The 20,415-nt window shown below is 47.9% G+C and overlaps 10 protein-coding genes across 10 annotated transcripts; 6 read left to right on the top strand and 4 right to left on the bottom strand.

Annotated features, from left to right (window-relative positions):
• Nucleotides 1-990: 990 nt before the first annotated feature.
• Nucleotides 991-4,316, top strand: V1513DRAFT_406207 (fungal-specific transcription factor domain-containing protein). Its single transcript, XM_066895627.1, has 3 exons — nucleotides 991-1,893; nucleotides 1,943-2,274; nucleotides 2,326-4,316. Exons 1-3 carry the CDS (start codon nucleotides 1,083-1,085, stop codon nucleotides 4,024-4,026), a joined length of 2,844 nt encoding a protein of 947 aa, XP_066750784.1. The 5' UTR covers nucleotides 991-1,082; the 3' UTR covers nucleotides 4,027-4,316.
• Nucleotides 4,317-4,765: 449 nt separating this feature from the next.
• V1513DRAFT_427999 (uncharacterized protein) lies at nucleotides 4,766-5,260 on the top strand (the record flags this gene model as incomplete). The annotated part of the gene is made up of 2 exons (XM_066896255.1): nucleotides 4,766-4,932; nucleotides 4,975-5,260. The coding sequence occupies 2 exons, from the start codon at nucleotides 4,766-4,768 to the stop codon at nucleotides 5,258-5,260; spliced, it is 453 nt and encodes a 150-aa protein (XP_066750783.1).
• Nucleotides 5,261-6,502: 1,242 nt separating this feature from the next.
• Nucleotides 6,503-8,146, top strand: V1513DRAFT_453727 (WD40-repeat-containing domain protein). Its single transcript, XM_066899292.1, has 4 exons — nucleotides 6,503-6,628; nucleotides 6,683-6,833; nucleotides 6,886-7,792; nucleotides 7,844-8,146. The coding sequence occupies exons 1-4, from the start codon at nucleotides 6,559-6,561 to the stop codon at nucleotides 8,009-8,011; spliced, it is 1,296 nt and encodes a 431-aa protein (XP_066750782.1). The 5' UTR covers nucleotides 6,503-6,558; the 3' UTR covers nucleotides 8,012-8,146.
• Nucleotides 8,059-9,122, bottom strand: V1513DRAFT_453724 (Maf-like protein). The gene is made up of 3 exons (XM_066899291.1): nucleotides 8,745-9,122; nucleotides 8,644-8,694; nucleotides 8,059-8,573 (listed from the first exon to the last, which is right to left on the bottom strand). Exons 1-3 carry the CDS (start codon nucleotides 8,952-8,954, stop codon nucleotides 8,118-8,120), a joined length of 717 nt encoding a protein of 238 aa, XP_066750781.1. The 5' UTR covers nucleotides 8,955-9,122; the 3' UTR covers nucleotides 8,059-8,117.
• A 30-nt stretch (nucleotides 9,123-9,152) lies between these two features.
• V1513DRAFT_453722 (uncharacterized protein) lies at nucleotides 9,153-10,031 on the bottom strand. The gene has a single exon (XM_066899290.1). The coding sequence runs from the start codon at nucleotides 9,903-9,905 to the stop codon at nucleotides 9,318-9,320; it is 588 nt and encodes a 195-aa protein (XP_066750780.1). The 5' UTR covers nucleotides 9,906-10,031; the 3' UTR covers nucleotides 9,153-9,317.
• A 595-nt stretch (nucleotides 10,032-10,626) lies between these two features.
• On the top strand, nucleotides 10,627-12,129 carry V1513DRAFT_453717 (uncharacterized protein). Its single transcript, XM_066899289.1, has 3 exons — nucleotides 10,627-11,216; nucleotides 11,279-11,804; nucleotides 11,861-12,129. The coding sequence occupies exons 1-3, from the start codon at nucleotides 10,867-10,869 to the stop codon at nucleotides 12,071-12,073; spliced, it is 1,089 nt and encodes a 362-aa protein (XP_066750779.1). The 5' UTR covers nucleotides 10,627-10,866; the 3' UTR covers nucleotides 12,074-12,129.
• Nucleotides 12,130-12,344: 215 nt separating this feature from the next.
• On the top strand, nucleotides 12,345-15,475 carry V1513DRAFT_421062 (Lon protease C-terminal proteolytic domain-containing protein). The gene is made up of 6 exons (XM_066895951.1): nucleotides 12,345-12,750; nucleotides 12,802-12,955; nucleotides 13,008-13,345; nucleotides 13,392-13,483; nucleotides 13,532-15,233; nucleotides 15,294-15,475. The coding sequence occupies exons 1-6, from the start codon at nucleotides 12,442-12,444 to the stop codon at nucleotides 15,342-15,344; spliced, it is 2,646 nt and encodes an 881-aa protein (XP_066750778.1). The 5' UTR covers nucleotides 12,345-12,441; the 3' UTR covers nucleotides 15,345-15,475.
• Nucleotides 15,476-15,575: 100 nt separating this feature from the next.
• V1513DRAFT_453709 (uncharacterized protein) lies at nucleotides 15,576-16,363 on the top strand. Its single transcript, XM_066899288.1, has one exon. The coding sequence runs from the start codon at nucleotides 15,621-15,623 to the stop codon at nucleotides 16,242-16,244; it is 624 nt and encodes a 207-aa protein (XP_066750777.1). The 5' UTR covers nucleotides 15,576-15,620; the 3' UTR covers nucleotides 16,245-16,363.
• Nucleotides 16,364-16,448: 85 nt separating this feature from the next.
• V1513DRAFT_283103 (uncharacterized protein) lies at nucleotides 16,449-17,574 on the bottom strand. The gene is made up of 2 exons (XM_066894584.1): nucleotides 17,185-17,574; nucleotides 16,449-17,122 (listed from the first exon to the last, which is right to left on the bottom strand). Exons 1-2 carry the CDS (start codon nucleotides 17,430-17,432, stop codon nucleotides 16,654-16,656), a joined length of 717 nt encoding a protein of 238 aa, XP_066750776.1. The 5' UTR covers nucleotides 17,433-17,574; the 3' UTR covers nucleotides 16,449-16,653.
• Nucleotides 17,575-18,010: 436 nt separating this feature from the next.
• V1513DRAFT_453703 (uncharacterized protein) lies at nucleotides 18,011-19,645 on the bottom strand. The gene is made up of 2 exons (XM_066899287.1): nucleotides 19,093-19,645; nucleotides 18,011-19,041 (listed from the first exon to the last, which is right to left on the bottom strand). Exons 1-2 carry the CDS (start codon nucleotides 19,419-19,421, stop codon nucleotides 18,333-18,335), a joined length of 1,038 nt encoding a protein of 345 aa, XP_066750775.1. The 5' UTR covers nucleotides 19,422-19,645; the 3' UTR covers nucleotides 18,011-18,332.
• Between the last annotated feature and the right edge of the window lie 770 nt (nucleotides 19,646-20,415).

Here is a 20,415-nt window from a genome sequence, read left to right as displayed (position 1 = left end):
AGAGAATAGTTGATGGAAGAGTGGAATTGTAGGCGCGGGTTATCTAGTTGCAGACAATGCTATAATATGTAATTGAATGATATGATTATTTTTAATAACGGCCAATATAATATTAGGAACAGGCACACTAAGTGGTTTGCTTTGCTTTGTCACCGCAGAATAGATTAGGCTATTTCTTTTCTCGCACTCTTATCGGTATACAGTCTATATGTTTGAGGCGCTAAAATGGCAAGCTAAGTTAGTATATTGTGGCAATATAAGCAGTAAGAGCCAGTAGCAGCAAGCAGCTGCTTCGGCTTGTCCGCTGTATATTACCCCACCTGAGATCCCGAAGCAAAAACTGATTGATCGACGTCATTCCAATAATCGCTTGGCGCCGCCCTGGAAATAATCATCATAGCATCGAAACAATTTGTCCGTTGATGTTTTATTACTCATGTCGTCGTTAACTACTTATATCATTGCCTCCCATATATCGACATACTCGAGGCTAAATACCAGGGACGAAATATTCTTCAATTTTGTGATATCGATTTTGTGGTGTCGATATTTGAGATAATTTGTCGATGATTGTTTTCCTATCAGACGCCTAACAACTAGTAACTATGATAATGTCACCAGCTTGCAATAAAAAAAAAGTCTACCTGACGATGCACGCACGATACGCTTTAAAAAAAACCCGCGAAACACTCTAATGGTTCGGCTATCACAAAAAAAACCTGGGTTAGACTGCAGTCTCTCAGATGGAAATAAAATAGATGTAATAAGATACATATTATTAGGCCTTCTCGAAGTCCAGATAGGCACTCAATCCCACGTGAGTCATGGAACATGAGGCACATGTCTCGCGTGGCCACCACATGGCCTAATCAAGCTTTAACGCATTAGGTACAGCCGTAAACGCAAAGTCTATTGCGTGGATATGCGAGATGAGTCTGACCGGGAAACCAAACGCAAAACGCCCCGCTCTTCATTTCATCTTCGGAATTTCGACCTTTACTGGTTATAAATTGTTTTCTTTCCGCGCCTCATCTTCGCTTATTGCCGAGTACAAGCAACGGACAGACGACGTATTAGAACATATGCAGGCTCCTGCAACGGCATCGTTGTATTCGGCTCCGCCTCCAGGTCCGTCTATTGGCACGCATCCTTATGACGGCCAGTCGACGTCCACGAGCTCGTCGTCCTCGGCAACGCCAGTAAACGCAGCATCTGGGTATGACATGCAAAGTTCCCCGTCCACAATATCACAGCGCTCTCCGCCGGCATCATCAGTGCCAGACAGTTCAAGTTCTTCGTCGATTTCATCTGCGTCGGGCAATGCAAATTCGGTGAGTGGAGCCCAGGCGACCAGCAGCGCAGGGTCAAAGTCCAGCCAGAATCCAGCGTCGTCGTCCACGGCGACCACGACCGCTGCTGCCTCAAATGCTAATCGACCTTTTTATACGCGAAATCGACGGGAACGGCCTTGTGATGGTTGCCGTAGACGGAAAACTCGGTGTTTGAGACCGGAAGGTGCCGTCGTATGCACCATGTGTGTGTCTCATGATGAAGTCTGCACATTTGTACTCGAGCCGCCGACAAGACGACGACACACTGCGCCGATGTCAAATGGAAATATCGCTCCGCAGGGATTGGTCACTCTATTACCACCTAACACCGCAGTCAGTGGACCCGGCCCACAGCTAGCTCCGGCCCCACCGCCGAGCGGATATCGGTCCGATATATCATCTATGATGGACCCCAATGGCCCAGGGATTATTCAAGTCGCTAGTAATGGAGGGGATGACGTGAGAACTCTGGAAGATCACAGTGGGGTTTTGCTACCCGCTACCAAAAGAACGAGAATAACCCTTTCTGTTGGGAGCGATAGCGAGGTCAACGACGAACAGCGTATGTTTCTGCGTGCAAAAATATTTATGTGCGTACTAAATAATTTCAGGTTCGGATATTATGGATCCAGATTCAAACTTTCATTCGCTCGGAATGAACGACACGGCGTACTCCGAACTTGTCGGACCTAACCTTCTCGACCACGAATACCAGTTTGTACATAGATTATCAACAGCTGCCGGGGAAAGATTACCGATTTCTAAAACGAATTATTTGCGGCCGGTCTCTAATGATGCTGTTTTCCTGATGACTGACGACAGTGAGGTTGAGCAGGATCACAAGCTGGTTGATGAGATTGAGAAGATTGTGGCTCCGTATGGACCACAACTAGTTTCGTTGTACTTCAGGATAGTCCATCCGTCGTATCCCATTATCCATAAGGTAAGATAGCATATTACATTTAACCGGAGGCGTCACCTTACCGTTAGGCAGAGTTACTTCGTATCGCAGTACAAGATATCACCGAAGCAGATCTCGCCTCCTCTACTGGCCGCTGTGTATTCTCTTGCGCTTAACTGGTGGACATATGATCATGAACTATCACATTCAGAAGCTCCTCCCGATTCATTCAAACTCGACACTATTGCTTTCACAGCGATCCAGCGACATCTTCATCGTGCAAGGCTGTCAACTGTTCAGGCCGGTCTATTGTTACTTCAACGCAAACCGGAGTCAATTACTGGAGGATTTAAACTAGGAAAGACTCAGATTTCGGCATTTACTGCCCAACTGGTCGGAGTAGCACAAGCACTCGGTTTACATCTTGACTGCAGTCGGTGGCATATTCCGTCATGGGAAATCTTCCTTCGGAGACGTGTCGCGTGGGCGCTTTATGTGCAGGACAGGTGGGTTGCGCTTTGTCACGGTCGGCCATGTTATATTGATGAGAAGAATTGGGTTGTTCCAATGCTTGATTTGGATGACTTCTGCATAGAGCTTTCTTCTGCTTCTGGGGTCGATCATGGCGCGGAGCTGCTTATTGAGATATCTCGATTAACTTCGATTTTGTCAGAAATTCTGCAGACTTTTTTCTATGCGGAGTATACAAAATACAAGCACGAGATTCGAGACCCATCTGTTGTGTTTGAACTCGCGAAACCTTTACAGTTGAAATTACGGCAATGGCATACCGGGCTATCGGACTGTTTGTACATGAAGCCAGCGTCAGTTGTAAACAATCGGTTATGTACGACAGGGTATTTGCATCTCGCGTACTATACCGTCGAGATTACACTTCACAGAGCTATTCTGCGAGCACTCGAGGGTTGCATGGATAATGTCCTCGTCGTGCAATTTAGAACTGCAGCAAATGATCGCGCAAATGCTGCGGTTAATTTTGTTCGCTCGTTATCTGCGGAATATCTCGAGGCCTTCTGGATCTACTCTTCACGGGACTGTTTAGTTGAGATTGGGCAGTTTATTGCTCTTTTGGAAGTCACAGCGACGTCGAATGAGGAGGCAAATATGTATAGAGATTATAAACAAGGATTCCAGTGGCATCTGAGGGTTCATTCGCGGGCTTCTTGGATGTTTGAGTATGCTCTGCTGAGACTAGAAAGAATAATCTGGACTACCTTCGCAGCTGTGCCTAGTGTCGCTACCTTACATTATTTGCCGCCGCCGCCGCCGCAGCAGCAGCAGCAGCAGCAGCAGCAGCAGCAGCAACAACAACAACAACAGCAACAGCTGCCACCACAGGCTCAGCACTCGCAGCATCGTCAACAGCCACCGCAACAGCACCTCTACCAAGCCAATCTGTCTCCCACGTCACAAGAACAGCAGCTCCCACAGCACAATGTGTCGTATGTTGGCATGCATGAGCGGCCGCTTGCGCAAGTCCCGCCCCAGCATCATATGGGGCCCATGAATCACCCGCATCAGAACCCGTCGCAGTTGCATATGAAGCAAGAAGCCACAATCGACATTGGCGTTCAGTCTATGAATGCAGTCAGCGATTTCTGGACTAGTCCGGCGAGTAGTGCAGATGATGCCAGTGCTTTAAGTGGCAACGGTCCAGCAATCACGAACGGGGATGGGGTCCAACAGCATCATGACGATCACACGGGATTAGGATATGATGACGTAGGAGGCATGTTGTTCGAAGGCGGATTTACTCCAATAAGCAATATTTAAAGGTGTATATGTATAATTGTTTTGATGCATGCATGGATTTGGATAGATTTCGATTCAATTTACGGTGGTCGGTATAATTACGTATTAATAGCTTTGCATTATTTATTGCAACTTATTCCGGACGATTTTTGCTTTTTTTTTTACCCAGTTTTTGTCATTGGTTTTGGGTAGGTTTTTGTTTTTTGGATTGATCTAGTTTTTGTTGGTGTCATCATAGTGCGAACCAAGACGTGTAATATTTAAATGTAACTTAACGAAATCTCCATTAATGATAAATGCGGCTAACTTTATAACCTAATTAACATATGCCTATATGGTGGTCAAACTCAATTCGATAAGGGGTCCCACCGCGCCGGTGGCCGAAAAACGCCAACGCTTATCAGAGGCACGCGAGTCATGCGAGGCGCCAGTCTTCGACTCTCGACGACTCCTAACAAAGTCAACTCCCAAATTCGACTCGCCCATTGTTATTATTGCTTTGTCACAATAGGTCTTCATTGACGTGCCGCGCCGCAATTGGGACTTCGAGTGTGAAATGTAAGTGACGTACGATCATCGTCAGTTATCCGAACAAAATATGGCCATGTTAGCCAGTACACGACAGTTGGGCATGACGACTATGTAAATCACGCAGGGGACTGGAGACATGATCCAGTTCAGACTGCTCGAGCCAGACAGATCCGTACTTTCACGCTGTTTCGCGGCGCCAGTTGTCCAAACAGAGGCTGCCTCTTGCACGATGTCCATCGCGGAATTGATAAATACACCATTCTTACTCGTGCATGTCTCGACAAAGGCATCTAGAGACCATGTACGTGTGCTTCAGGCTAGGAGGTTGCCTATTCACGCGGACAATCTCTTATACATGTCGGACGTACTAAATATGCTAGACTTCGAAGGCGCCAAGTACGTCTGCTCGCCGCCAATTTGATGCTCTCCAGACGATAGGGCCGCGCTATGGGAAGGTATCGCGAACGGCTTTCCCGGCTCTATAGTCCAACCAGTGCCCATCATGCTGGCACCATCCGCGAGGCAAAATCCTCGGTCTAGATGCAAGACTAAATTCGCAAAGTTCAGCGGGATCCCGAATGGTTTGTCCAGCGTCGAGATGCGCCTGCTGCTTGGATATCAAGGCATTGTTAATGGCAAGATTTCCATCGAGAATCTCATTGAGGTTGCTTGCACGAACCCTGCGAAACTGTATGGGTTGGACCAGAAGGGCACCTGGATGTGACGCTGATATCGGATCCCCACCTGGCAAAGCGCTCGTCAGATTGAAAATGGAAGGCTGCATCATAAAATTGATTATACTCCGTACGAGGGATTTCAGTTTAACCAAGGTACATGATTTTGAGAGGAAAAAGTCAAAGTCGTTTGGGCAGAGTCAAGAGATAACGGCGGATTGTTGGGAGCAGACTGGGAACCAAATGAGCCAGGCGACAAAAGTTAACCACCCATTAGCGAACTTAGCAGATGGAAGAAATATATGACATAACAAGCCACGCTTGGCATAGTCCTACTGGAACAATTAAAGAGACGCTTTGAGTGAGATTGAATGCGACTCTTAAGTCGATCAGAAGAGCAATTTGAGTTACAAAGCAAAAGCAACTTGGAAACAAATTCTGAAGTTCTTTTCGCATGGAGGTCTCTTAGCAACGTTCTCAATGCACATGATCGTTTGAAGACGTGTATTTTTTGATTGAGGCAGTGATCAAAGCATGAGTGAATGGTACTTAAAAGCGGTACTCCATGGCCTGGGCACGATGTACTTGCACTGTTTAGTGTGACATGTTGTCCTTCATAGTCGCAAACCGTCCGTGATACAAACTGTTTATGCAATAGGCTACTTGTCCATCATTACTTTTCTCTACTTGAGTGAAAGAACGGTGTAGCAGGATCGGGAGTGGCGGCAGCCATTTCTCGGAGAGATTTGTCCAGCGAATAGGACTCGGTCGCAACAGTTACGCTAATATATGACAGCTTCTTTGTTAGACGTCTTAGTAATCATAATCTCCCTGGTTCATGACATCCAATACAATGCTTGACCTCATCTCAATTAAACTCCAGCAGGCGATTCACTTGAATACTATTTCCCAGCTCCGGTCGCTAGTCCTAGAGCCGGTAATGGTAATAAGTATCAAATCATTGCCAGGTTCTCCAAATATCTCACGGTCTGAATTATGAAGATCCATAAAATGCTGGAGGAAGTTCTTCCAGATCCAACCGCGGAGAGCGGCCAGCATTAGGCCCAACATCCATGGATGATTGCTTTGACATGGTGGAAGTATCGTTTTCAAGCATGCTCGCTTCTTCTATGTGGCTGGAAGTATTGAGTGATTCAACATTGAATCAATATCTCATTCTAAAAACAACTTTTGCTGAGTGCTGTCTTTGGCTAAATGCAAGCACACCATGAACAGTTGGAATAGGGTTATGGCGGAAGGTTTCGGGTCAGGGTACATTGTCGGCGTTTGTTAAATAACGGCGCAGTAATTCAAACTTGGAATATCGAAACTTCTTGAAGCGATCAGAATGAATCTTTTGCTGCTAGATCCATTTGCTCTTTCGCAAGAATATCCAGAGAATCTAACGCACACGCTCAGTAAGTGTTTTGTCATTGCTTGCGTCAGTGATGAGCAACTGACGCGTTACATAGATTACGGCCACTCAACGTGTATCAAATTCAATAGAAAGGGGGATTACCTTGCTTCTGGACTTATTGATGGAACTGTTATTGTATTCGACTTCGAGACGTACGGCATTGCGCGTGTTTTACGTGGCCATACAAGACCGGTACAATCACTGAGGTTCATTCCCTATCTAAATTTATTTCAGGAACTTTCTAACGGTTGAGCATAGCTGGTCAAGGGACGGAAGATATCTTCTGTCTAGTTCCCGGGACTGGAAATGCATCCTCTGGGACCTAAAAGACGGTTCTCGCGAGAAAATAGTCCGGTTCGAATCCGCCATCTGGGGCGCGGAACTACATCCTTTCAATCACCAGATTTTCATCGCAGCGCTACTCGACGATGCGCCGACGCTTGTTGATTTTAGCGATGGAACGATCAGAAAACATTTACTTTCCAGCGCGCCATTGCAAAAGGACGACGAGGACGACGAAGACGAGGAGGATGCGGATGGGCGGGAACGGAAGCAGGATAAGCAGTCTACGCTTGTGGCGACGTTTACGCGATCTGGACAATATATTTTTGCAGGAACGAGTAAAGGTTGGCTAAATGTGATCGATAGCGAGACTTTACAGACTGTGCGGTCAGAAAAATTGACGACGTCGAATATAAAGCATATATGCTTCAGCATTTCCGGCAAGCAGTTTCTCGTGAATTCGTCGGATCGGACGATTAGGTTATACAACACTCCTGATCTGACATATGTCGATCCTGTGGATTGGGACATTGATATAGTGCACAGATTTCAGGACGTTGTTAACCGATTACAGTGGAATTCCGTTGCGTTCAGCTCGAATGGGGATTACGTCATGGCTTCCACATATCAGGATGCGCATGATATTTATATTTGGGAAACGACCGTTGGTTCATTAGTAAAGATTATTGAGGCGCCGAGGGAGGAGATAGTGGATGTGCAGTGGGATCCAAATCGTACTTTGGTGGCTGCCACAGGTTTGGATAAAGGCACGATTTATGTATGGGCGACGGTAACTCCGCAACGTTGGAGCGCGCTGGCGCCGGATTTTGTGGAGGTCGAGGAGAATGTTGAGTATGAGGAACGTGAAGATGAGTTTGATATCGTAAGTTGACCGTGGCGGTGTTCACTTGTAGCAGACGTTAACGATGGCCAGATCCCCGATGAGATCGCCAATAGGCGGAAACTGGATCAAGAAGACGACGATGAGGTAGATGTCGTTACGATTGAGCGCGTGCGTGGCGAGTTCAGCGAGGAGTCGTTTGTGATTCCTGTCATCCTTGAGGAAGACGACGAGACTTTCGACTCCACGGACAGCGATTAGGCTGCTTGTATTATACTTCTGTATACGGGGCGTTCGGAAGATTTGGATATGGATAAAAGTCATAAATTTCGTATTATACAAACATGTTTATGGTAGCAATTGTCTATCACGCATCCTCAAATTCGGTCTCTTCAGGGAACAACGTTTTCTCCATTACTTGCACCGTCGCTTTCAGCGGCAGTCCCACCACATTCGAGTAATCCCCCACAATCTTGTCAACTAACAGGGCACCCTTCCCCTGAATCTGATACCCACCGGCTGCATCCTTACCTTCCCCCGATGCGACATATGCGCTCAAAAACTCGTCCGAAACATCTTTCGCAAAAAACACTTGTGTCTCTTCAATATGCGTCTCCAGGGTATACCCGGGATACACGGGTTCCTCTAACGGGGCGATGCATGCGACTGCCGTGAACACGCGGTGCGGAAAGTCGTCGTCCCGGAGGGATTGCAACATTCTGAAATGCTCGATTGAGGATTTCGGTTTTTCGACGATTTGATTCTTGGACAGGACGATTGTGTCGGCTGCTATTATTAGCGCCGGTTCGACTTCAGCTTCGATCTAGCCAACGAGTCAGCATTTCCAATACGAAAGAGTGAGATATGTAAGATATTATAGATTGGTTATAGACCTCCTGCTTGTAGACTTCGATAGCTTTTCGACTCGCGGTTTCCTGAACGTACTATACTTCGTCAGCTCAAACTAAGTGACCCAGATAAAGAGGGCACGAACCTCGTATACACTCATTTGCGATTTATCCAAATCCTCAGCAAATCCAGATTTTATGACATCGAGTTTTGTGATGCCGATCTGGTTCAACAGTTCTCTGCGGCGGGGAGAGCCGGATGCCAGGATGATCCGCTTGTCACGGAGGAATTGGAAGACAGGCAAGTTGAGAGGTTGTGCCGAGACGGCGTCAGTGTAGGATGGCGGTTCGGACATAATTTGCAGATCAGGCGAAGTAGACGGCAGAGAATGTGGTGTGGGAACTGATTAGCGACGTGATGAAGTCAGCACGATGTTGGGAGAAGGTAAGAGGGAGACGACCACGCGTATTTGAGAGTTCCGCTCGCAAACAAGTCTGACTTTCAGTTTACAATTAGACGATCTTGTTCAGTCAGTGTCTCAATATCTTAAATCTCTGGATAACTTATAATATATTTTACACGTATTAATTCTACATGCGCAATGACGGTCTCGCAAACTACAGTATAAACACTAATGATTTTGATCACCAAACTCCGCACGCCATATTAATTGACATCTATGCACCCGTTTAACCGCCCTATGCAAATATCTACCGCATTACCTAGCTTCTTTATTCTTCTTTTTTTTCTTCTTCATATCCTTAAGCATGGTTCGCACCCATTCATCATGACTTTTCGACTTGCGAGGTTGCTTCTGTTTGATCGTGTCTTTCTGCTTCTTTTTATCCTTGCTCTTCTTTCTTGAGCTTGAGCGATTCACAGTAATGATCTTGTCAACCTTAGTAACCGTTCGCTCGACCGAGATACCATCACTCCGAATTTCCACTTTTGTGACCTGGTCGGTTTCCACTTCCATCTGAGATCCACTCGTTGCGATACCCCCAATCGAACCACGTAGTCCCTCTCCTTTTACAAACATTTTATAGAGTGGACTGTCCCTCGCCCCCCTTACATTCACACCTTGATCCTCCTCCTCACTGCAATCTTTGCTACTGTTATAAACATCCAAACTCTGCAAACGTCCGTCAAAAACTCGTTCCCACCACGTCTCGTGATCATGCGCTTTATTCCCAAGACCTTTCGTATCTTTTTTATGGTGCACGAGAATGGGTTTCGCTATACTGTCTTTCTTGAAGCCCGAACCGGGGGTCCAGCCGTAGGAAGTTAGGTAGGCTGTCGAGTTCATAGCATGTATGTTCGTGTCACTGATATTTGATAGATCCACTAATCAGCAACATGCAATAATATTGCATGTATTGCACAATGAGAAGTGGCACGGTGCTTGAGATAAATAAAATAGAGAGTACAGTTCTGTTGCTATAGAAAAATTTGATAGTCAGAGGCAGAGTTTGGCCGTTGGGACGATATGAGTAAGCGATACTGATGCTGCTGAATCAGCTCAAGGTTAGGGCTTAATGTTAAATGGTTAACAACTCGTAAACAATGTCAATTAAATTTTGCTAAAACTTGTTTATTATAGTTAAAGCAACTAATTCGAGTTAAGTATCGTTGATTTCATGTTATTTTTTGCATTAGCAGTGATTTGCATATAAGCTATGTAGACGAGTATTGGCACCGAATATCGGAGTATGGAGGTGATAAGAGGGTTTTATGACGTAATCGGGCGGCGGCGCGAGTGCGGCTGCAAAACCGACAGCGATGAGGCGCACTTTCCGAGGGGAAGTCGCTGTTGTTGAATACTATTTAACTAGTTATTTCTTTCTCTCTTTCTTTTCTTTTTTTCCTTCTTTTTTCCTTCCAAGTAAGGACCAGGCGCGAGGGACGATGCTTGGAACTGGCAGTCAATGAGAGCCAACCCGGTGTGGAGTCTATTATGAGAGTGGCTCGGCACATTGGGATCTCCCAACTCGCACTCCGCATTCAAGGTTACATTACAGTCGATGCGAATCTTTGTAATTATAACATATATTTTTGAAAATTACACTTAGTACATAGTCAATACAGTATAATACTCGATACACACAAGCGGATTATCTAGAATGCAATCATGGGATTACTGTCAGCCACGATGATCAGCCGCAAAGCTTCTCCATCTGTCACAGGCGGACTCGTGCGCTGACAAGCTAAATATATGTAGTAGAGCAAAGTCCGCAATCGTCATTTCATTACTTACAGCATTTAGGACAATGTCAATACTACATTTACCTTTAGAACTTCTCCAAGCCATAGCATCCTATATCGCTACGCAAGATCTACCCTCATTCGCACTGACATGTTCCAGTTTCAACAGATCACTAGACTGTTGGTCATTATGGGCCTCCCGTGTCCGCAAGGATTACTACGCTGAAGGCGTCTCCTACGCGCGCATGGTCATGACCCATTACAGTTACGTGCATCAACGGAACATCACCTGGCGACAAATGTATATTGCGCTACATGCAGCATGGAATACGACGTGCACAGAAAACACATGGCGGGTTGAATTTAGACCGAATTCGCGACATCGCAACCGCGAGCATGCCATACCGGAATATTGGTGAGTTCTTCCCGCAGTCAGCAATTGTTAAGAAGAGCGAACTGACGGACAACGGAATGTAGGGTGCGAATATGTAGGAGGATGAGAGTACCCCCTGGCAAATATGCTGTTGGGTGGAATTTCGACACCACGGAGGAATATCTGGGACAAGTCATTTTCCAGATCGCCATGGACGATGACAGCGACTTTGAAAATACACATCTTCATGCAAATTTCCGTACAGACACAAATCACTCTGATGAGACAGCTATCCATGCTCACAGCGAAATGGAAAAAAACGACAACGTTCACCTGACCGAGGATATCGCCGTCCAAGCAGAGCACATGAAATCAACCAAGCATGAGCAGCCGATGCCAGAAGCCACAACCACACCCCGCCCTGACGTGACTGACAGCGTTTTACTTTGTGAGACTGCAATCCCCCGGGCACTCGTCGCTCGAGTATTCAAGCACACGACGACATTGGACCACCACGGAACAGAGATCAAAATGGGCGTTATCAATATTCCAACTTTGGAAGTAGAAGGGCATGAGTGGCGAGAAATCACGATTTCATTTGAGATGCAGGGTGGCTGGAATCCGAACATGGTAACGGCAACGTTAGTTGGTACTTTTGCCGCCTAAGTGTACTAACGGATTTGCAGAAACTGAACACGGTCACACTCAGTCCAATCCGACAAGATAGTCCGATTGATTCATCAACCACGCCAGAAATAGAATATTCGTCACCCCGGTTTGTGCAGAGGAGGCCAGAAGAACGATGTCGGAAAGCATTTGGTAGCTTGCGGAATGCAGACGACGGTTGTGTATTGTTTGACAGTATTGTGGACACTTTAAAGATGGTGGTCGGCAACTAAATATAAATGCAATATATAAATAAGAAATATAAACAATTAGCAACTCCTCCTCGGTGTTGGAATCCGGGGTCTGTACCAGGCGCACCAAAATAGCAGCGATGCCGTCTGTGCATCAAATAGCGTTTCTACGGACACAGGACGCTAATCCAAATTACGACTATTTGATGCCATAACTTCCGGAAGTGGACTAGTTAAGTTCGCACGCAGTGCAGTGCTTCGTCTCCGCGATTTCAGGCTAGCCGAGAGCGCGCGCGTGCCCTCCCCATTAACTGCCGAGGATTATACACCACCTCGTACTGTTCACCATCCCTATTTCCTCTCCTTTACTAGTTTTGCAAGTTATTCTCAAGGCAGGGCTGCTTGTCAAAATGGCGCCGAAACCACATTCGCTTCCCCTGTTCTTCCTCCCACATACGACAGTCTTACTGCCGGGCGTAGTGCTCGCGCTCGCGATATCACGATCAGACAACGCCGCGCTCGTGGCAACTCTCTACAAAGCCGCGAACGCGGGTGTTGGCGACCGGATAAACAGTCTCGTTGGATGTTTGCCGTGGCGATCGTCCATTGACGAGTCGGATGCTAGGGGGAACGTGGCGGTGGTCGAGGATGGCAGGGCTGAGACTGATAACGCCTCTGCGCTTGTGAAGGTCGGGAATCGCGATGATCGGTTGTTTTATGTGAGTAATTTGTTAAGTTTGTTGGAGAGGAGTTTTGCTAAAGTGTGCTAGGAATACGGGTGTATGGCAAGGATAATACGATTGGACCGGACTGTGACGGGGAGTTTACAGGTAGTGTTGGAGGGAGTGTCTCGGTTCCATGTCGCGAAGGTTACGCAGCAGACGCCGTATTATGTCGTTGATGTGGAACACTTTAAAGAGACATGTATGTCTCATAATAATCCTCTGTATCAGACTTGTCAGACTAATGTCGGTAGTGCTCGATTCATCTGATATCCCGACCTACACCGTCGTCGCCCAACTGAAACGCCTTTCTCGCGACCTCATCGCTGTTCTCAAATCGTCGTCATCATCATCGTCATCAGCAATTACACCAATCCCATCGGGCGGCCCGTACCTCGCTAATAACACCGGCGCGCTCCGTCGTCTCGAGGCACTCGTCAACAATAGCTCGTTCCAGGACGCAGGCAAAATCGCCGATCTCATGGTTTTCGCAATCGACGTGCCTGTAGGGGAGAAGCTGCAATTTTTGCAGACTGAGGATATCAATATTCGGCTAGAGAAGGCAGTCGAGTTGTTGTCTCGCCAGTTAAATGTACGTTAAATGTCGAGTCTCTGGGCAAGAATGCTGATGAGAATAGATGATTAAGCTGTCGCAGAAGATAAATACTTCTGTTGACTCTTCTTTGAGCAAGAAACAGCGTGATTTTTTACTTCGACAGCAATTGAAAGCGTATGTTCCTTCAAACATGTCCATGGTTACCACTCACTGACGAATTAGAATCCGGCAAGAGCTCGGCGAGAAAGACAGTGACGGCAACGAAGAAGACGACTACACAGAACTCGTCAAGAAACTCGAAGCAGCAAAGCTTACGCCCGAAGCCAGCAAGGTTGTCCAGCGGGAATTGAAGCGACTCAAGCGCATGCATCCAACCCAGGCGGAGTACCAAGTCTGTCGGACGTATCTCGAGACTCTGGCCGAGATTCCGTGGTCAGCGGCGACTGACGACAAGATCGACAGTGCGACGATCCGGGCGGCGAAAGAGCAGCTAGACCATGATCATTATGGGCTCGAATCGGTCAAACGACGGTTACTGGAATACCTGGCGGTGGTGCGCCTCAAGTCGCGTGGACAAGACCACAGCGTTATCGAAAAGGCACCGATTCTTTTGCTGGTAGGACCACCGGGAGTCGGCAAGACTAGTTTGGCCCGCAGCGTCGCGACTGCGCTGGGCCGCAAGTTCCACCGAATCAGTCTCGGTGGCGTCCGTGACGAAGCGGAAATTCGTGGGCACCGGCGCACATATGTCGGCGCGATGCCGGGTCTCATCGTGCAAGGCCTGCGCAAAGTCGGCGTCGTGAATCCGGTATTTCTGCTTGACGAGATCGACAAGGTCGGCGAGAACAATTTCCACGGCGACCCGTCTGCGGCCATGCTCGAAGTTCTCGATCCAGAGCAAAACCACACTTTTAACGACCACTATGTTAACATCCCGATTGATCTTTCTAAAACGCTGTTTATAGCGACCGCGAATTCTACAGATACTATTTCGCCGCCATTGCTGGATCGAATGGAGATGATCAGCTTGTCGGGGTACACGTATCTCGAGAAGAAACACATTGCGCAGCAATACCTGTTGCCGAAGCAAATTACCGCGAACGGACTTGGATTAGGGCAAGTCCAGGTTTCGGACGACGTTCTGCTCAAGATTGCCACCTCGTATACGCGGGAAGCAGGTGTGCGGAATCTTGAGCGCGAGATAGCTACCGTGTGTCGCGGGAAAGCGGTTGAATTTGCTGAATCGCTTGAGCCGACCAGCGATGGCGCTCAGAAAAAGGAGTACAACCCCATCGTCACAGTCGACGACGTCGAAACGTTCCTCGGGATGGAGAAATACGAGTCTGAGATTGCTGCGCGGGAAAATCGGCCGGGTGTTGTGACTGGGTTGGCGTACATGGGTAGCGGCAACGGAGGGTTGCTGTTCATTGAAGCGAGCAAGTACCCTTCGTCCGGTAGTGGCGGCGGCGGATTGCAGCTGACTGGCAATCTCGGCGACGTGATCAAAGAGTCGGCGATGATCGCACTGACGTGGGTGCGCGCGCACGGGTTCGAATTACAATTGGCGGACACGCGGACTGAGAACCCGCTCGCAAATAACGACATCCACATACACGCGCCTGCCGGGGCGATTCCGAAAGACGGACCGAGTGCAGGTGTGGCGATGACGGTCGCGCTGGTGTCTCTGTTGGGCATGAAACCAGTTCCTGCGGATGTGGCCATGACCGGCGAAATAACGCTCAGAGGACAGATCCTGCCGGTGGGTGGTATTAAAGAGAAGGTACTGGCGGCACATCGGGCTGGGATTCGGAAGATTATCTTGCCGGTGCGCAATAAAAAGGACGTCGAGCACGATATGCCTGCGAACGTCAAATCCGAGGTCATGTTTGTTTTTGTGGCGAACATGTGGGACGTATTGAATGAGGTGCGTTTTAATTTTCATTGGCGGCAATACCCGGAAAGGATGCTGACATTTTTTGAGTAGTTGTGGCCGGAAACAGTGCGTCCTGATGCGATCATTGAAAGCCGGCTGTAGGTCGACAATTGATATTGGTGTTGTTGGGTTTGGAGTACTTGGAGGCTATGTACGGGGTCGGATATTAGCATGTTTTAACTGTTGATTACTTGCGTTTAGAATTCAAAATGTTTATAAAATAATTTTCGTAACAAAGAGGCAATTAATCATGCCCTATCTCGTTCCCGTAATGCCCTAACCCAACTAGTTTTTGCCCATCGCCGCACGATCACAAAGATTGTAACCAGGAATCTCGGCCCAAAGAAAGAGAAACAACATCGCACGCAACGATTAGAAATGGCCGATGACATCGATATTGACGCGCTACTATCCCGGGAATCTGCGCAGTTAGCGCGTGACCGGGAAATTGCGCGGATCCTGGGAACGCACCCTCTTGATGCGTACGCGATGCTGGATCTGCTGCCGGGCTGTCCAGCGGGCGACATCAGGGCACAGTACCGGCGCAAGTCGCTGCTAATTCACCCGGACAAGACGACGAACCCGGATGCGCCGACGGCGTTTGACCAGTTGAAGAAGGCGCAGGATGAGTTGCTTGACGACAAGAAGCGGGGAATACTTGATTCGGTGTTTTCGGATGCTCGCCGGCTTGTTATGAGAAGTAAAGGGTGGGGCGTTGATCATCCTGATGTTGATGGGAAGGAGTTTGTGAAGGAGTGGAGGGGGATGGTGGGCAAGATGCTTGAGGAGGATAAAGGCCGACGGGAGAAGCTGGCGAAGGCGCAAATGCAGGCCGAAGGGCGGGAGCGGGAACGCGCGGAGCGGGAGGTGGAGGAACGCAAACGGAAACGAGAGATGGAGAAGAAGTGGGAGGAAACAAGGGACGAGCGGATTAGTAACTGGCGGGATTTTAAGAAGGGCGGGGAGAAGAAGAAGAAGGCCAAGACAAACGTGTTGGGATAGAAGTTGTTGTTCTCGGCGTTTTTGGAGTTTGTGGGATTAGTTTAACAGCGCTATATACAAAATATTTTTCCATAGTACAGCAAATTAAAATAATACAAGAACGCCATATCCTACATCTACACCAATATGTCATCCAATCCGAACCCGCGGCGTATCGGCCGCGACACCAAAATCTCCTCGAAGATTCGAACAACAACGTAGTCAACCATCCTACTGTGTATTTCTGTCCGCACAAAATACACTGCGCATGAAGGGTCAGCGCTAATTTGGCGTGTGACGGTCGGAGGTGATGTTTCACTCGTTGCGGGTCCCTGTGTCCTGAGCACTGGCTGAACCAACTCCGCCAACGACGTGTCGCTTAATATCCCATTGACTGCCGCATCCTCCTCTTCAGAAATCTCGAGACTTACTAATGCTTGCGAAATCTGGTCATCGCGTGTCGGATTGGGGGGGAGTACCTCGACGAGCGTTGCTGGCAGCAGTATGCGCGTCCGCAGGGGCTCTGACATTTGTAAAATCTGCAATTCCCGACTCGATCGCGCGATGATGTACAGGTCGTCGCGAGGGGTATTTCGCCAATGCACTGCCTGAGTCGATAGCAACGACGGTTGGGGCAACGGTTGCGCAGGCGGTCTCGATGGTGGTAAATTATGTGAAGAGAATTGGGGGGACGAATGGATTCTGTATTCCGGGCCTCGTCCTGATGGTGGCATCCGGACATCTGGCGCGATATTGCTGTGTTCCCGTGGCAGCGGGATGGAATATGAACTCGACGGAGAAGAGGACGCGGAGGCGGAGGAAGAACGCGTGGTGGAAGGAGGATTGTCGCGTATTCTCGGTCGTCCACGTTTTTTATGGCGAACGTCGACGCAAGTGTCCTGTTCTTGTTAGCCAAAGATCTTTAGCTTGCTGTCAGATATCTGCAAAAATGGAGACGCACTTGTTTTCCGAGGTTAATGCATCGCTGGCACGGTCTAGCGACTGTTTCAGTGTTAGCTCAGCCTGAACTGACAGGGACAAACGACCAAATGAAAGCACTGGATGAATAAAGATAAAACGATAACGCTGAACGCCAACGAGATCAGATCGTACTTTAAAACGCCAACCAGATAGCAAGGAAAGGAAGAAATAAATTTGAGGCAAGATGGGTATTAACTGGACATTACAGCGGATATGCTCGAAGTGCATATGTGATCTACATGCGTAGATACCAAATAAATATGTAGCAAACAGACTCCGACAACGAACGCAATTAGGCAAAACGCGGCAACGAAACGGAGCTAATCAGAACAGAACAGAACAGAACAACAGAGCAGAAGAGATGTGGATGCGGAGGATATATACGAGAACGCCTGACGCCTGGCGCAAGGCATTGGAGGTGTTGCTGACTAGTTCGAAGGCCATAGACGGAGGTACAGCCTAAGGTTTCGGTGGTTAGAGTTGATATCCAGAAATAGTGTCAGTGATCTAAAAATGGAGCAGCGATTGTATTGTTGTGCGGCAGAAGTAGGTTGCGACAAGAACGGAACAATGACAGTAGCCAGTAGGCAGCAGATTAAGATAAAAATAGAGACCGTTGACGATAATCAGATCATTGTAAATTTAGCATCTGCTGCAGTGGATGGAGCAGGAATAGTGTTGGGTGGGCTGCAGCGATGCGAAGAATTGCTAGTAATGGCTTGGTTCCCTTAGACGTTTTCAGTTTAGCGCCACAAAGCACCAAGACGACGAGTGGAGACAGATAAGGGAATACACATAATTATTATCATACCATGAATATATCTAATAAAGTGGGTTCCTGCATTTCTCGATAGTAGTTGATTAAAGCTGATAACTCGACACGCGCCACTCGACACACGGCGCTCGACACGCGACACGCGACACGAAGAGTTGACAGCGGAGTTTGCCGGAGCTTACCGGAGCTTACCGGGTTGGTGGGTGTATATCTCATTGTACATGCCATTTATGCTTCTTCTTATGTATCATCCCATCGCTTCTACAAACTTAGAGTTAGCTTTTTCCCTTGTCATGAGTGAGTGCGGCGTAAAATCGTGCAAGTGGTCAGTCGTCTACACACACACTGCTTTTCTACAACAACGCTCCCTCGACGAACCTAATGTTTTGCTCTGTTCTATCCGGCATCCGTTGAACCAACTCGCACATATATATAGAGTACATATGTGCTGCCAATCTCGTCAGGGTACCGCAATATCGCCGGAAATTGATTTCAAGGTTTAATCGTTTCCGCTCGATGACGCAGTAGGCCTGAGCTTGACAGGGCAAGCCACGCAGTCGGCCGACTTTGTTGTGACGGTCGGGCTGCTCCGCGACGAGAGTAGTCGAGTGACAAGTCCACCAATGCGGGCAATTGAGCTCCAGACCAGGACGCAGTGTACAAAACATGATAGTGATATTCAAAGCAGCAGTAGTGAAACAAACAGACCCAATTCCGAAATCCAAACCATAGAAGCAAAAGTATGAAAGTAAATCAAATAAATATATAAATAAAAGAAAACGGGACATACCATCACATGCCAGATGCGCCTTCTTACAATTCGAGCATGCAGTAACAACATGCGACTTCGGCCGTCTCATTCCGTCGTCGGCACTCGTCGACCGCGCCAGCGCTGTCGATGACGGCCACAACAACGACGACGGTGGTTGACTGGCCGCGTTAGACGGCAGGCCGCCACTTGGCTGCAATGGTGGCAAGTTCGGCGTCGGCGTCTGCATCAGGAACTGGTGCTGCCTTTCGCTATACGGCAGAAGAGGCGGCAATGACGGTCGTCGCGCGATTCTAAGCTCGTTAACATCAAATTGTCGTAGAACGGCGGGATAGGTTACATACTCGCTTGTCAGCGGTGGCAATTGCTGCTGTATGCGATGGCCTGAGAGGATATACGGAGGCATGTACGGCGACTGGGCAGGCGCCATGATAGCGTTGAGTCTCCATTGGCTGGGGACGAAGTTATCCTGGAACGGCGATGGTAGTGTTTGTGCTGAGAGCGCCTGCTGCTGCGATATCGATGCTGGCGGCAACTGAACTGGCACTGACTGTGATCTCATCAGCGACATGACCGACATTGCAGTCGATGGCGATGGTCCGGCCGAGGACGACCTCGAGACAGGCTGACAGGGTTCTTGTCCGGGTAGATGCGACGGCGGCGCATCGGACATATCTGATCAGTATGTTGCTGGTGACATATAATGGCGGCTGAGTGAAGCAAGACTCTGAGGCAAAACTGACAACACTGGTTTAAAGAGAATATATACAGAGCGGCCAAATGGGCAACTGCTAGCGCAAAGACGAAGAAAACGCACAAAGTACTCAAAGCCAGTCTAGTTCAAGTTAGGCTGGTCAGGTCGCCTGCAGACAATGGAAAGTTGAACGGATAGAGTGCAATATAATCATTAGTCTATTTCCAGATAACCTCTTTCCACCACACAAATACACTTTAGCTCTATCACTAGGGTGCGGCACTAAACCGCCTTGAAATCGACACGACATGTCGATACAATAATTCCTGCCGTTTGCGGCATCAGTTGTTTTATTTCTTGTTCGTGTTCGTGTTCGTGTTCGTGTTTTGGCTAGAAGAAGTTCCTCCGATGCTTTCCTTAATAAATTTCAACCTACCATTAGATCGACCAGTGGTTTGCCAACGCTAATCCATCCACTCCAACCAGTATGGCGGAACATCGCGGATATCAGGCAGACCCCACCAAATAGCTACAAGGGCCTCACATATTTTGCACTGTTCGCCTAGTCACTAAAGTCGAATCACGGTCGCCAATATTTCAGCCTTGCGATGACTGCTTTTTTTTTGGTTTTTTTTTTTTTGCCCCTCCTGCAAGCCACCTGCAGTTTATAGCGACCACAATTGGACTCTGATTCATCACCGCCTCGCGACATGGGAAAAATACATCCGTCTCGAAGCTGAAAACCTCCTCCCGCTTATGCTACAACGTAGCCCATCAGATTTATCATCCGATGCCCACTCCCTAGTCTACAACTAACGACAGTCCCGTTGAATTTCTCATCCATGTTATTGATATCAATCCGTAACATCGCACTACGACATTGAAAAATGTCACATAATAGTCTTAACCCAAATCTAATAAATAAACTATACAAAAAAGATCAACGCTCGTCAATCGCAAACAAAAAAAATAC

The sequence above is a fragment of the Lipomyces chichibuensis genome (genome assembly GCF_038497645.1).
Source record: "Lipomyces chichibuensis strain CBS 12929 unplaced genomic scaffold V1513scaffold_62, whole genome shotgun sequence".
Lineage (NCBI taxonomy): Eukaryota > Fungi > Ascomycota > Lipomycetes > Lipomycetales > Lipomycetaceae > Lipomyces > Lipomyces chichibuensis.
Note: the sequence above shows the minus strand (reverse complement) of the source record. Positions and strands in the feature narration are given on the sequence as shown.

What these genes read in the sequence shown, in the direction of transcription:
- V1513DRAFT_283103 (XM_066894584.1), bottom strand. Translation starts at nt 17,432, where the DNA reads ATGCACTTCGAGCATATCCGCTGTAATGTCCAGTTAATACCCATCTTG. An exon ending in GCATTAACCTCGGAAAACAA is followed by an intron (nt 17,123 to 17,184) that starts GTGCGTCTCCAT and finishes TAACAAGAACAG; the next exon opens with GACACTTGCGTCGACGTTCG.
- V1513DRAFT_453717 (XM_066899289.1), top strand. Translation starts at nt 10,867, where the DNA reads ATGTCAATACTACATTTACCTTTAGAACTTCTCCAAGCCATAGCATCC. An exon ending in CATGCCATACCGGAATATTG is followed by an intron (nt 11,217 to 11,278) that starts GTGAGTTCTTCC and finishes AACGGAATGTAG; the next exon opens with GGTGCGAATATGTAGGAGGA. An exon ending in GTGGCTGGAATCCGAACATG is followed by an intron (nt 11,805 to 11,860) that starts GTAACGGCAACG and finishes ACGGATTTGCAG; the next exon opens with AAACTGAACACGGTCACACT.
- V1513DRAFT_453703 (XM_066899287.1), bottom strand. Translation starts at nt 19,421, where the DNA reads ATGTCCGATGCGCCGCCGTCGCATCTACCCGGACAAGAACCCTGTCAG. An exon ending in TTGCCACCGCTGACAAGCGA is followed by an intron (nt 19,042 to 19,092) that starts GTATGTAACCTA and finishes TAACGAGCTTAG; the next exon opens with AATCGCGCGACGACCGTCAT.
- V1513DRAFT_453724 (XM_066899291.1), bottom strand. Translation starts at nt 8,954, where the DNA reads ATGTCCGAACCGCCATCCTACACTGACGCCGTCTCGGCACAACCTCTC. An exon ending in CGCAAATGAGTGTATACGAG is followed by an intron (nt 8,695 to 8,744) that starts GTTCGTGCCCTC and finishes GACGAAGTATAG; the next exon opens with TACGTTCAGGAAACCGCGAG. An exon ending in TCGAAGTCTACAAGCAGGAG is followed by an intron (nt 8,574 to 8,643) that starts GTCTATAACCAA and finishes CTCGTTGGCTAG; the next exon opens with ATCGAAGCTGAAGTCGAACC.
- V1513DRAFT_406207 (XM_066895627.1), top strand. Translation starts at nt 1,083, where the DNA reads ATGCAGGCTCCTGCAACGGCATCGTTGTATTCGGCTCCGCCTCCAGGT. An exon ending in CGAGGTCAACGACGAACAGC is followed by an intron (nt 1,894 to 1,942) that starts GTATGTTTCTGC and finishes AAATAATTTCAG; the next exon opens with GTTCGGATATTATGGATCCA. An exon ending in CGTATCCCATTATCCATAAG is followed by an intron (nt 2,275 to 2,325) that starts GTAAGATAGCAT and finishes ACCGTTAGGCAG; the next exon opens with AGTTACTTCGTATCGCAGTA.
- V1513DRAFT_453722 (XM_066899290.1), bottom strand. Translation starts at nt 9,905, where the DNA reads ATGAACTCGACAGCCTACCTAACTTCCTACGGCTGGACCCCCGGTTCG.
- V1513DRAFT_453727 (XM_066899292.1), top strand. Translation starts at nt 6,559, where the DNA reads ATGAATCTTTTGCTGCTAGATCCATTTGCTCTTTCGCAAGAATATCCA. An exon ending in GAATCTAACGCACACGCTCA is followed by an intron (nt 6,629 to 6,682) that starts GTAAGTGTTTTG and finishes CGCGTTACATAG; the next exon opens with ATTACGGCCACTCAACGTGT. An exon ending in GTGAAGATGAGTTTGATATC is followed by an intron (nt 7,793 to 7,843) that starts GTAAGTTGACCG and finishes AACGATGGCCAG; the next exon opens with ATCCCCGATGAGATCGCCAA.
- V1513DRAFT_421062 (XM_066895951.1), top strand. Translation starts at nt 12,442, where the DNA reads ATGGCGCCGAAACCACATTCGCTTCCCCTGTTCTTCCTCCCACATACG. An exon ending in CTTCGACAGCAATTGAAAGC is followed by an intron (nt 13,484 to 13,531) that starts GTATGTTCCTTC and finishes CTGACGAATTAG; the next exon opens with AATCCGGCAAGAGCTCGGCG. An exon ending in TGTGGGACGTATTGAATGAG is followed by an intron (nt 15,234 to 15,293) that starts GTGCGTTTTAAT and finishes TTTTTTGAGTAG; the next exon opens with TTGTGGCCGGAAACAGTGCG.
- V1513DRAFT_453709 (XM_066899288.1), top strand. Translation starts at nt 15,621, where the DNA reads ATGGCCGATGACATCGATATTGACGCGCTACTATCCCGGGAATCTGCG.